The sequence below is a fragment of the Cyprinodon variegatus genome, unplaced genomic scaffold (genome assembly GCF_000732505.1).
Source record: "Cyprinodon variegatus isolate N-32 unplaced genomic scaffold, C_variegatus-1.0 Scaffold269, whole genome shotgun sequence".
In the NCBI taxonomy this organism is placed as follows: Eukaryota; Metazoa; Chordata; class Actinopteri; order Cyprinodontiformes; family Cyprinodontidae; genus Cyprinodon; species Cyprinodon variegatus.
In genome coordinates, this window is record NW_015150722.1 from 782,597 (window position 1) to 796,967 (window position 14,371).

At 42.5% G+C, this 14,371-nt stretch overlaps 1 protein-coding gene across 2 annotated transcripts in view; it reads left to right on the forward strand.

Annotated features, from left to right (window-relative positions):
* LOC107089881 (RNA-binding protein Nova-1-like) overlaps positions 1-14,371 on the forward strand; it is a 37,518-nt gene that overhangs the window by 4,755 nt on the left and 18,392 nt on the right. Inside the window, exons 1-2 of one of the 2 annotated variants that reach the window (XM_015382909.1) lie at positions 2,146-3,379; positions 5,420-5,563. In XM_015382909.1, coding sequence (XP_015238395.1) covers positions 3,376-3,379; positions 5,420-5,563 — 148 coding nt within the window. In that variant the 5' untranslated portion in view covers positions 2,146-3,375. Of the gene's footprint in view, positions 1-2,145; positions 3,380-5,419; positions 5,564-14,371 lie in introns of those variants that run through there. The other variant, XM_015382908.1, reaches the window with a different exon arrangement.

A 14,371-nucleotide genomic window follows, 5' to 3' on the forward strand; every position in this document is an offset into this window, starting at 1 on the left:
TGAAATACTCACATGAAAACCAGAGAATTATTTACTTTTGCCGTCGCCTTTTTGGAAACACAGGTAGGAGCAATCAGCTAAGTGAGCTTAGTGCTTGGAAAATATCTTTCATTTCTTTAGAGACAGCATGAAAAGTCAGCTGAGTACAAAACATAGAGAGGAAAACAAGAAGAAAAGGGACAAGAAGAGAGGGACACAACCTAGAACAGACAATGGATGTCTATTCTATTAACATTTCTCTATCTGGAGAATGGGTCTTTTGCTGCCTGTCTTTGCCTAGGGCCCCAGGTTTCCTAAATCCGCCCCTGTCTAGAGGGGATCATGGTCCAGTCTGCAGTATCGGCTGGTTAGAAGCTCTGAAGGAGGCAGATGAACCCAAACCACTCAAACCAAAGGTTTGCTTTTGGCTAAAGGTCATTTTAATGGGTTTCCTTACAAAGGCTCTACTGTTTCACAAATATTGACACCCCCACACCCCCCCAGCTGTTCCTGCCCACTGTCAGTCAGCTGGCTGAAGGAAAAAGGCTATCGGCCAGCAAATAGACAATGTGGCGAATCTTATCGTTGTGATTGTTGCATTTCTTCCTGCATTAAAAATAACAAACGAGAAATTACAGCTTTAATGAGAAAGGAACAGAAAAAAAGTGGTGCTGATGGTGGGGGTCCAAACCTTTGCTGGTCGGGCCTTCCCCTGTGTGGGAGTTCTCTGGTTTCCTTCTGCTTTCTGAAAGCCTGTTGAGTTGAAGGGGTGACCCTAAATCATAGGTGCGGATTAGGGCTGCAATTAATGATTATTTTGCAAATTGATTAATCTATTAATCTGCCAAAGGTTCCTTAAAGAAGGTTTTTTTGGGAAATTTAACCAGGTGAAACATTTTTTCCACTTAAATTCTGGATAGAGGGGTAGGGGTCCTCCTGCAGTAAAGAAGAAAAAGATTGTTGTCTTAAATGTAAAATTTTTTTATATATATTTTGATAATTCTGGTATAATGTCTGCTCTAATTGGGTCACTGTCAGCTAAAGGCATGGTTTACAGTTAACGATTAATTGATTAATAAAGTAGTTGACAACTATTTCAATAATAGATTAATCTGACTAATTGTTTCAGCCCAAATATGGATGTTTGTGAATTAAACAACCGCTGACGTTTAATTTGATTTGCATTTATGCACTGCAAAAAATGTAAATGTAAATAAGTAATTTTTTTCTTAAAATAAGTTTATTTTTTCTTTAATTGAGGAGGTAAATGAGGCACATTGGCAATGGAAAAAGAAAATTTACATTTAAAATAAAAATAAAAACAATTGCATTGTCTTATTTCTCATGCATATTATCCAATCATCTTATTTTAAAAGTATAAACACTCATTCCATTGGCAGATCATCTTATTTAAATGCTCAGATTAAGGGTAAATACACTTAATTTAAGACATTTTTCCTTTTTGCAGTGTGGTTTTATTTTGCATAACATTTTCAGCGAGCAGGAAAATGTTGCTTTTGCTCAGGTCAAAAGCTTCCTTCTGTTTTGGTTTTATCCTCTAAACTGTTTTGGAGTTGATGTTTTAGCTCCTGAAACGAGCAAAGTGCCGCACAGGAAAGAACGACACAGAACAACCTAAAGGTTTGTCGTTGTTTCCTAGAATTTGATGAAGAGAAAAAACAAAACGGAAAAAAAGGAGAAATTGTGGCGTTGAATGTGTCCGTCCTCTGCAGCCTGTCTGAGAGCCTGCTAATCCTCACCCCCCACCGTAATCACCAGCCCCAAGACTGCATCTGATATTGATCACGTTATTCCAACTCCAACTAATCATTAACATGACTGGCAGTTGCACAAAGAGAAGAAAGCCTGAGCTCTTTCAAAGCTGAGCCCCACTGGCTGTGCATGAGGAGCCAGGGACACTGAATGAGGGAAACGACTCCTCTTTTATCAGCTACGCCCTTCTGTCCTCCAGATCTACATCTTTTATTCACTCCTTTTCTCTCTAAATGATCCATACTGGGAGGCCAGGTTGCTGGCAAATGCACGCATCTAAAGGTTGTTGGCTTGGTGGGGGTGGAGGGGTGGGCTATGATCTCGATATGCTGCTAATGGAGAGGCTGGCACAGGAATGTAAGCTGTGTTTTCATTTGTTCATTTATTTATTTATTTGAGCCATTTGTTTTTTGAGAGAAGGACACAGGTGCCCTTGCAGAGCGATGTGACGTGAGCGGACTGTGAATTTGCCAGGTGGCAGAGAAAGACAGAACAGGAGGAAGTGAAGGTAATGAAATCAAAGTAGAGAGGAAAGAGGAAGCAGATAGACCCTGAGAGGAAGTGAAGTCCATCGGGAAGGCGGTAGAATCTTCTGGAAGGGGTCCGTTTGACCACCATGTTAAAGGTTTGATAGAACTGATCAACATCCAGGCGGAGAGACTTCATTGTGTCCAATGAGGCCGGAGCCGCGTGTCCACCAACAAACACACTGCAGTTTTCACCCTGATGCGCTCACTTAGGATACCTCTCGCTGGAAGATTTATAGGCGTAGTGATTGGCTTCATCGCCCCCCCCTCCACCATTCTGCGGCACTGCCATTTGCAATGGTTGATGAGCCCCTCCGCCCTCTCAAACATGGCCGTCTCAGGGATTGGGGGTGGGGGGGAAATGAGGGAAGGAGGGTAGATGGCGTAAAGCACGCCGCCTCTGATCGCTCCTCCTTCACCTCCTCCATGGTCTGGCTGTGTTCTCCATGCACCTTTCCAGGGCTCCGCTGAAGGTCATTGTTGCAGCCTCCTCGTCCGCCTCTGCCCTGCGCCCCTCCAGCCTCTCCGCCTTTGTTACTTTTCTCTAAGAGCAGCGAGTGAATGGACTGCCGTACTTTATAGTGCTGCGTCAAAAGAGGCGGAGTAGAGGAGAAAATGACATTTTTTGGGACCGGCGTTGGGGGGGTGGGGATGTGACGTCCTGAGGAGAGGAGGCCGGCCATTGGCTGCATCGGCTGTCAGTCCTGCGCGCTGCTGCAGACGGACAGGCCACTCGATGAATATGGATGAGAGCAGTGAAAAGGGTGATGCGGCAGGGAAGACCCCCCCTCCTCAAACCGATGCAGGCTTGAACAATGCGTGCCGTCTTTCACTGAAAACACTCAGAGCCTGCATTAGCATTTTCTCAGACAATTGAGGCTGTGGCCAGCTGCAGGCATGGCCGGGATGCTGCGGTGAAATCTCTTTTTCTGCTCCTACTGATGAATGAGACCTTGGTGAAAAAAGGTCGACTGGCCGCATTCCTCAACACCACCGTCGCACCTATGCCTCGGCTAACGTCAGGAGCCCCTTTAGAGATTGCGCCCCGGCATTGATGGCGATCTGACAGAGGACTTTAGAAGCAGCAGATCTCAGAATGGGTAAGCTTCAAACTCTGAATGTCTGACTTGTTGAATTTATCCATCAAACGGCGCCGTGGATAGTTTCATAGGCGTCTTAGGCTCATTTGTTGGCTGCGGCTCATTTTTGTTCCGCCGTCCTTGCTCCCCATCAGGAGCAGGTTGGTCCATTGAGATGCAGAATGGGTACTTGGACGGGTAGTGAGAAGGAGGGGAGGACGGTCACAAGGCATTTCCTCCTGACCCACCCCCCCTTGAGTGACTTAACTAAACACATTTGGCTCAGAAACCGTGTCTCTCCTCCAAGCCATCCTTCCAGTACTGAGAGCGAGGGTTTGAACTAACACCCCACTGGCTCCATCTCCCAGTGTGCCCCACTGCTCCGGTTCCCTGGCGACAGATTGCCATGTTTACTCTACCACATGACGCTATTAAAACCTGCTACTGTGATCTCAGACACTGGGACAGAATGAATTATTGACTAATGACACCAAACGTGGCTGTGAGGGTGACAGAGGGGATCTTGGCGGCTTCCTCCCCTGCTTGGTTCACTCTGACTGAAGATGAGCAGAAAGTTACGCAGTGGGTCGGGGATTGTCTGTCAACAACAGGTCCTGGAATATTCAGATCGTTCAATGATGATTTCTCTCCTGCTGGCATGCCGTCAGTCATCCTGAAATGAGAGTGAGAGCCCAGGAGCGGTTAAAGCCTGTTACTTGATTTTTCCCATCAAGGTCATTTTGTGTTTTACGTTAAAGCAGAGGGCTGACTGCAGCGCTCTAAGATGAGACGGTTGACAATTACATGAGATACGTTAAGATTAATAGTTTTTTGACATGAATTATTCCTTAGCTTTAATCCCCCCCCCCCCTGGTTTAAGGATCCTTGTCAGAACAATTGATACAGTGATGTTCATGAAGCTGGGCGTACGTCTGAATGGAACATGAGGGGCATGTTAATGCAACAAGAGGAAGAGCTGTCATGGAAGTCACAGTGCCATGTCCTTTCACATCATAGAAGCAACAGGTTGGTGTGTCCACCCGTCCTCTGCGTCTCCAGTATTCTGTCCACACTGAGCGGTGACCGCTGACAGACTGCGACAGCTGACTCCGTCTAATGTCCAACCTGAAAGCAGAGGAGCCGTGTACAGAACGGCGCTGGGTAACGTCCCTGCTCCGCTCTGCTGACGTCATCCCTTTGGGAAGGGAAGAAGGATGAACATGACGTCATTGCATCCATATCAGCATGCGGAGAAGATGGTTGTGTCTGTGCTGAAGTTGTAATGTGCTGCTGTGTTGCATCTTCTCCGTGACGTCATCTGGATGTTGCGTGGCTTTAGGCCCTTTTCTTCGGTTCGTCTATAACGTTTCGGGCACATTGTGGCCCATTGCTTCTCTGTGGTTTCCACTCAATCAGATTCTGGGGAGTTTTTCCAAGCTAAGGGGTATAAGATTTTCTGCACAGTGACTCTGTCAATCAGCCACTGCTAAAAGCCACTTTAAACCACAAAAGCCCCTCCTAAATGCAGGAGATTTAAACCGTTTTGGCTCTATACTCTTTGAACAAATCTGCAGGATTGCTTCCCATATGTCCTCCACACGTCGGCTAATTACTGAGGATAATTTTGCGCGGCTATTCATGAGCTGCTTGGATGAGGAGTTGAATATAATTGTGTTTTGTCCTGACAGTTTGTGCCTCAGATTCCTTGTTTTTAGTTCTTGCATAAAGCAGGATTACTCACACTAGGCACGGATGGGTATTTATTAGAACTCCCTGAAAATGGTTAAAATTAGACCTGTGCAAACCAGAAAGGAGGTCATCATTTACTCTACATGAAAATCTGGGACAGGACACGGAACATGCCACCATTCTGATGAGATGTAAAAGTACTCTGACTATCTAGAGCTTCTTCTTCAGGAATTATTAACCTTTTTATGCTCAGATATTTACACACATTTAATGCTTTGGTGTTTTTTCCCCCACATATTTAGTGTAAATGACCTGTTTTATAGCTGCTGTACATGATGTGGCCCTTTTCCCTCTTTGTGTGTCTTCTCCCAGAGGAGGGTGAGTACTTCCTGAAGGTGCTGATCCCCAGCTATGCAGCCGGCTCTATTATTGGCAAGGGTGGCCAGACCATCGTACAGCTGCAGAAGGAGACGGGTGCCACCATTAAGCTGTCCAAGTCCAAAGACTTCTACCCCGGTAAGACGGAGCCCCAAAACTAGAGGGTCTTAGTGAGGTATGGGGGGGGTGGGGGGTCCTCATGCAGTAAAAGAGGGACGGCCTTGATAAATATCCGGCATCTGCGAATCTGGTCTCATCTTAGCGTGTTGGTTTGACTGGTAGCACACAGATCCCCACAGCAGCTGATTTTAGTCATCTACTTGGCGCCGGGGCGCTTTCCTTAGCATTAGAGCTAAATGACGTAGAGCAAACTAGAGAGAATGTAAGAGCTGAGCTCCAGTTCTCTGTCTCATCATACATTATATCCTCTGCTATCCTGGTTGGTACAACGGTTTAAACCAGGCATCCCCAAAGTTGGTCCTGGAGGGCCGCTGTCCTGCAGGTTTGAGAGGTTTCTCTGCTTTAGCACAGCTGATTGCAATGATTGCAGTTCAGCAAAAGCCTGTTAATTAAATATCAATGTAAATCAGCTGTGTTAGAGCAGGAAACCTCTAAAACCTGCAGGACTGCGGCCCTCCAGGACCGACTTGGGGATGCCTGCTTTAAACGGTACAGAAACAGGACAGGAAGAGTTTGACATGGCTGCCATAGAGCGGTAACCATGGAGATGTCCTCATGTGGTGGTGGTGGACGCTATCATCTGTTCTAAAACAAAGGGAACATAGGTTCATCCAACTGGTTGGTCAAACCTAAAGCAAAACTACAGCAGTTAGTTATGATTCCTATCAGAAATGTTTCTTTAATTTTCTCCTTTGTTTTGTTTCACAGCTAATGAAACACTTTGCCCATGCTTTTAATATCATCCTATATCTTATTATACCTCTATAATTTTCACTATAATTTTAATAATAATGTTATAATGTGTAAACTTTCTGGGTATTTGTGTTAAAAATACCTCAGTTCAATTCAGCAGAAGGGGTTATTAATTCAAGCTGAATTAATAACCCCTTCTGCTGAAATAATACCACTTATCCATGCAGGACAGTTCAGAAAGACACAATCTTGATTTTGGACAGTTGGAGCAGGATGGAGAACCCAAAGAGACATGCAGAAAGGCCCCAGGAGGGATTTGAACCCAGAACCTTATTGGTTAAAGGCTGCTATATGTTTGGGGGCACTCATCATACTAAATACCATAGATCCGTCCTTGTTTTTATTTTCAGATTTTAATGACGTCAAACAGGCGTTTCAGTCACGTTACGCTATATAATTGGCTGAACCTTGCTGCATGACGTAAAAACATAGTGGTTGCCCAGACAACGTTAATCAGGTAACGCTTTCTTTTACAATACATCAATAACTACGGAGCCCCTCTTATGACATGGTCAAAAAAAATGTTTAATTGTGGCCACGAAGTAGTATTTCGCGCGCACGAAGTAGTATTTCGCGCGCACGAAGTAGTATTTCGCGGCCACGCAATAAATATAACGTGTGCACGAAATACTTATTAATAATATCCATAAATCCGCCCCTGTTTTCAGGCTTATGTTAACTGTAATTACTTATCTTGGACAGGCTGCTATGTAAACGGGCCTTTAGTCCTTCGTTTAGCTATGCTGCGGTTGTTTACACTACGCCTTTTCCAGCTAAAATAGCGTCTTAGCAACAAATGTCACGTGACTGGCGGAGACCGACTGGGTAAGCAAATCGAGCGCGCCTTAGACCTTAGAGAAGGCGCGCTCGATTTGCTTACCCAGTTGTCCAGGAATGATGTTAATATTATTAATAAGTATTTTGTGCGCACGTTAAACTTATTGCGTGGCCACGAAATAGTATTTCGTGCGCACGATAAACTTATTGCGTGGCCACGAAGTAGTATTTCGTGCGCACGATAAACTTATTGCGTGGCCACGAAGTAGTATTTCGTGCCCACGTTATACTTATTGCGTGGCCACGAAATACTACTTTGTGCGTACGAAATACTACTTCGTGGCCACAATAAAAAATTTTTTTTGACCATGTCATCAGAGGGGCTCCGTAAATAACAATGTAATAACATGGTAATAACAAAGAAAGTCACATTATATAATTTGGTAACAAGAAAAGCTTTATTTGGTAATTACTTCAAAATTAAAGTAATTTAAAATTAATTCCCTGCATGTATTTATTACAATTGTATGTTACTATGTAACAAGGAGACTCTTGGTGGGTAATTCCCATTAGGTTACCACATAACGGTTTCTGTTATTGGCCACCACCTACTAACAGCTCACAAAGTAAAGTGTAATTATGATCAGATAAATAAATCATTATAAAACTGAACTCTAGATTTTCTTAACTAAACTAAGAGTTTAGTTAAAAAGATTGGCTTGCCGTATTCTAGGTTAGATTTTTTGTTATATGCCAAGTAATACGCTGCATTTTACTAGATAATAACACATTAATTTATTGCTGTCGGTGAAATGAATGAGTTACCTGGTAATAACTGTTTGAAATCTTAGAAGTCTGAATTTAGTTTGTCCGCCTAAAAGTTGAAGCACACCACTTACCAAACTTATCCATAAAGTTTCTTCTTGTTACCAAGTAATATAGTGTAACTGGCTATTTTATTACCATGTTATTACATGGTTATTGGTGTACTGTAAAAGAAAGCGTTACTGTTAATAACAAGGCAGCATTTGTGCCCAGACAATGATAATAACAGAGCTTGGAGCATTTGCAGTGTTAGCGTGTCAAATGACCGATGAAGTTTTACCTGGTCCATAACAAGCCTGAAGAAATCTGTGTGAACAGATTTCTTCACTGTGTTGTGAACTAAGTAACTGTTAGACCATGATATAAAGGGGGAGAGCTGGGTAGCGCATTGGCTAAATGTGCTCAGTAGCTAACAGGTTAGCCTCTTTTAGCTTGGTCAGTTAGCCATGTTAAGCTACACTACTTTTAACTTTGTGTCAATTTGGGTTGTCAACTCCCTGAACAACCTGATGTGCGTGCCAGCTGATCCGATTGCCTTCAACCCTCCTGGCGTGGTGATTTTTTTTAGCCCCACTTTGCGTGTGAAATTTTTTTTTTACTATTTGACTCAAATCTGCATTGAATTAGATCCATATTTTCAGTGTGCTTTATATTCATTGTTGCAGACTTTTTCCACCCAGGTATTTGTTTTTCCCATTACTCCCTATATTTCTGCATCCTTTTTTTTTTTGAGGAGCATTGTATCCGAAGGTGCACCGCCCCCCAATGCAGCGTCAGTATTTAAATTCCTCCATTTGTCCTGCTCTGTTACCTCCTGCTATCTTCTCCCTGAGCAACTCTTGGCTCGACCAATGGGATGAGAGTATTCTGGATCGTTACATATATGTTGTCAGCTCATTGGTCACAACGCAGGACTGGGACGGGAACAAGTTTACCAAGTTTTGTATCTAACATGCCCTTGTTCTTAATTTTCCATCAGCTTTTTACTGACTATTTTGCTCTCACAGTAATACGGGACAAAGTGCGTTCCTTTTCCACTATATACAGGACAGGTACTTCTATTTCTAAATACGGAACAATTCCGTTTTTCAAGGGACGTTTGGCAACCCCAATCATCAACCGTTCATTTTCTACAATTAGTATGACTGTTTTCTTTGTCTAAAATATCAATGAAAGTCATTTTTAAGATGTTCCTTTTGTCTTCCTCTGCCCTCAGATCTTAATAATAATAAGCTCTAAAACTTTTTATCAACTTGTTAAGGGGCAGAGCTCAGTCTGTCTTATAAGGCAGTGCTTTGCTTCAAGACTGACAATGATTGTTTTCTACTTTCGGCTACTTTAGATCACAGATGAAGTGTAAAATAATAGAAAAATATGGGCAATAATATGTTAAGACTTCAGAAGAGATCTGATTCTTAAGAAACGGGTGCAATACAGTTTGACCGAGTGGAGTTGCCATATATTGACGTCATAAGAAAGGGCAGGGCCCCGAGCAGATCTGGTACCTACTGCGGAAACCAGCCTTTAAACAGCTTCATCTTAGCAATGAGGAGAGAAGAAGTCTTTTCATTCCTCACCGTGCCTTTTATGTCCACAGCCATCTTTGTTTCTATTGATGGTGTGAAATCATAGAAGCATTTATTGCAGCAACATATGGAAAAGGGGCAGCATCTGGAGATAAAAGGACTTTCTATCAGCATATGATGAAGGACTGTTTGAGCCTGTAGTTTTTCATAACCAAATATTCATGTCTGTATAAATGTTTGTAACATGACCTTGGAAGCCTGTAGCATGTTTGGAGCTCGATTAGCCTGCAGAAAGCTGGATGTTTACAGAGAACCTGTCCTGGATGCAGACTCACCTTGAAATGATTTTGATGGGATATAGAGTGAGGAAAATAAGTATTTGAACACAAGTTCAAATACAAGTTCTCCCACTTAGAAATCATAGGGGGGTCAGAAATTGTCATCATAGGGGCATGTCCACTAATGTGGACTAATCTTTTTAAAAAAAGTCATAATGTAAGATTTTTTTAACTATTTATTTGTATGATACAGCTTCAAATAAGTATTTGAACACCTGTCTATCAGCTATATTTCTGATCCTCAAAAACCTGTTAGTCTGCCTTCTAAGGCTACATTCACACTGCAGCCTGAAGTGACCCAAATCTGATTTTTTTGTTCCAAATGCGACCTGTATCTGATCTTTGCATGGCTGTCTGAACAGCAAAGATCCAATTTTTTCCAATGCGACCCAGGCCACTTGGCCCTGTGGTCCTGAACCCGATACCCGGCCAGGTCGCATTCATCCGACCTGTACACCATTAATACCCGACAAAGGTCACTATTCTGTGTCTTGCTACTTAGAAGCGGCAAGAAAAACAACAACTATGACGAATAATAATGCTGAGAGCAATATTTATGTTTAACCATCTTGAAAAGATTGAGTTTTCAAGGTTGGGAAAGATCAGTAGATGCGCCCCATCACTACTATCCATGTTTACTTCTGTAAACACAGAGCACGCTGGCTTGTGACTTCATTGCGTCCTCTACTGCGCATGTGGGACAATGGGTTGTATGAATGCAGTTCACACAGAAGATCACATACAGGTCACATATATTTGGGAATGTGAACGGCAAGGCAAAAAAAAAATCAGATTTCACAAAAAAATCGGAATTGAGCATCAAGGCCTGCAGTGTGAACGTAGCCAAAATGTCCACCAACACTCCATTTATTATCCTAAATTAGATGCACCTGTTTGAGGTTGTTAGCTGCATAAAGACACCTGTCCACCCCGCACAGTCAGTAAGAATCCAACTACTAACATGGCCAAGACCAAAAGAGCTGTCAAAAGACATTACAGACAAAATTGTACACCTCCACAAGGCTGGAAACGGCTACGGGGAAATTGCCAAGAAGCTTGATAAAAAAAAGTCCACTGTTGGAGAAAATGGAATAAGCTAGACATGACTGTCAATCTTCCTTGGACTGGGGCTCAATGCAAGATCTCACCTCATGAGGTCTCAATAATTCTATGAAAGGTGGGAAATCAGCCCAGAATGACATGGCAGGAGCTGGTCAATGACCTTAAAAGAGCTGGGACCACCGTTTCCATGGTTTCTGTTGGTATTACACTAAGACGTCATGGTTTGAAGTGATGTATGGCAAGGATGGTACCCCCTCCTAAACCAGCACATGTCAAAGCCCGTCTTAAGTTTGCCAATGACCATTTGGATGATCCAGAGGAGTCGTAGGAAAAAGTCATGTGGTCAGACAAGAACAAAATAAAACTTTTTCATAATTCAACTAACCGTGTTTGAAGGAAGAAGAATGATGAGTATTTTACCAAGAACACCATCGCTACTGTGAACCATGGGAGTGGTGGCATTATGGTGGTAGTATTTCTCTGCAGATGGGACAGGGCAACTGCACTATATTAAGGAGAGAATGACCAGGGCCATGTATTGCGAGATTTTGGGGAACAACCTAATTCCATCAGTTAGAGCATTGAAGATGGGTGGAGGCTGGGTCTTCCAGCATAACAATGACCCAAAGCACACAACAAGGAGTGGCTTTGGAAGAAGCACATCATGGTTCTGGTGTGGCCTAGCCAGTCTCCAGACCTAAAACCAACAGAGAATCTTTGGCGGGAGCTCAAACTCTATGTTTCTCAGCAGCAGCCCAGGAACCTGACTGATCCAGAGAAGATCAGTGTGGAGGAGTGGGCCAAAATCACTCCTACAGTGTGTACAAACCTGGCGAAAATCTAGAAGAAACGTTTAACGCTTGACCTGTAAGTGCAATCAAAGTCTACTCTACCAAATATTAACATTGAGTTTCTCAGGTGTTCAAATACTTATTTGCAGCTGTATCTTACAAATAAATAGTTATATAATCATACATAGTGATTTTTGGAGTTAAAAAAAAATTATGTCTCTCACAGTGGTCATGCAGCTATGATGACAATTTCAGATCCCACCATGACTTCTAAGTGGGAGAACTTACACAATAGCAGAGTTTTCAAATACTTATTTTTTTCCACTTAAAACCTTAAACGGTGAGAAAGAAAATCTGCATGGCGTCCGAATCCAGGAGAACTTGCTCTGACCCAGAAAAAAATGTAGATTCACCTTTTCTCATTTTACCACTTCAAACTTTCAGCATTTTTTTTTCTTACATTTTTTTTACTTTTTACTTAAGGTGAAACTGTCAAATTTTCTGTGAGCAATTTCAGAGTTTCTAGCAAAGTGTCTCTCTTTACAATGAAAAAGAATATCAGATCGAGTGCTTTTCATGTGTCAAGAAAGCATCTACTGTAATACCCAGACTTTGACACTTTGAAGTCAGCGGTGTTTGTCAGATAAGCATACCCGGTCAGACCAGCATACCCAAAGAAAAATACAGATTTATTCCTTTAGTTTATCCCTTTAGTTTAACCCTTTAGAAAACTAAAGGGATAAACGCAAATCTGACACATTGCGAATGCGTTTTGACTATAGGTATGCTGGTCTGCTGGGGTATGCTCATCTAACAGAACACCAACCCTAGAGCTTTAACGCTGTTTCTTGACGTGCATCAACCAAATGTGGCCAGATGTGCTTATCACATCTGGCCCAAGTTGGGAGGAGCTATCTTGTTCTTTTTCCTCTGCCAGTCTCTTGTGTACAATGGCAGACGGTATCCATAGAGTGGCTTGGCTTTGTTGTCAGAGTGAAAAAAAAACAAAGTTTAAGATGCAAGTAAGAAAGTAGAATTCGAAATGCCATTCATGAAATCGGTTTATCAGGATTCAAAATGAATGTTCTGAGGCACGGATTTTCTCCTGCTGTTTGTCGTGGCCTAATGTGAAAACACAGCTTTGCAGAATGATGACATCATGGCTTGGATTCAGTGAAAGTCTCCCGGTCAGCTTGTCTGAATGATTGACGCTCAATGTCAGGCTGCTAAATTTTTGATTGTCTAATTCTAGTCTGTTGCTTCAGACAGATTCCCCGACGTTTAAATCATGCTTTGTCTAAACACAGTTTCCCTGATGTGTGTTAATGCATCAGAACGCTGAAAATTATCGTTTTTTTTCTGTTTGAAATCAATGAATATTCAGATTTTTTTGGGGGTGAAAATATGCTGGTGAAGATTCTCAGTCTTCGGGGTCATAGTCATTCCATAGAAGTTAAAACATAATCCACTGGTCTTTGTTTCCAAGTTTGAAGACATTTTGCTTCCCATCCAAGAAACTTTTTCAATTCAAAATGTCAGAAATAGCGTTGAGTTGCAGGCTTTATACATTGGACAAAAACAAAGGCTTGTTTTGGCTTAGAAACATGTAAATTGAACCAGATGAACGGGTCCGCCCCTTTGGAATGGGGGTAGTTTTGATTCTTTTGTTGGCCTGCAATGCCCCATACCTGTCTATGTCTCTGAAAGGGGGTCGTTAAAGGGAATTGTTGGTCTGGCTCAATAGGCGAGGTCTTCTGTTTCCCTGTAAAGGGGTTGGGGCTGCGATGATAGCGGGAAGGTATTAAATCTCTCGCTACCTTGTAGGTTTTTGAAAGCCGAAATCTGAGTCCCCCCCCCCTCTCTGTTTAAGGTTGTTTTTTCTCTCATAACATAAATGGCTTCCTTCACGCCCCTCTCAAACCATCTGTGTTCTATGTCCAAAATGTGAACATTCTGCTCCTTTGTCCATAAGGTGTAGATGTGATGTAGATGTGAAAATGTTCATTCAGTCTATTTGATTTCATCAGAGTCTAGCTAGCAGTCAGTCGATGCACTCAATGCATCATCTTCTTCCTTTAGATTCAGATAAACCAGGAAGTCCAATCTCTGGATCCACATTGATTCTCTTCTCTACCACAACAAAAGCAGTTGTGTTTACCACGTAACGGCAGTTTTAGTCCATGTTTAATGATGTAGAGTTGAACATCCAGAGAGGAAAGCTACAGGAGAAATATGCTCATGCAGCTCAGTGACCCCTGTCAGCATCAGCTCCATAGATCTTATCCTCCCAACTCCAAACGGTTGATTCATAGAGGAGGCTGTTGGTTCGTCCTTCATGCCTCAGCGGAGGCGGTGAGCCTGAGAACAGGTGCTCAGTGTCTCTCTCTGCTTATTAGCTCCAGATGTTCGCTGCACCCAATGGGAGCAAATCCTCCTTAATGTGTTGTAGCCTTTTTTCTTAACTGTATACATGAAGAAAGAAGTTTGATGCTTAATGTATGCTGGTGGAGATTCTCAGTCATCCAGGTTATAGTCATTCCCAAAAAGTTAAAGTTGAAAAACAAACCACTGGACTTTCTTTTCCAAGATTAAAGCCATTAAGCAAAAAGTTACGTAAGTATTAAGTTCCAGATTTTAATAGAGTAGTGCAAAATAAAGCCCTGTAAAGGCTAAGAAAACATGCTAAATGAAAGT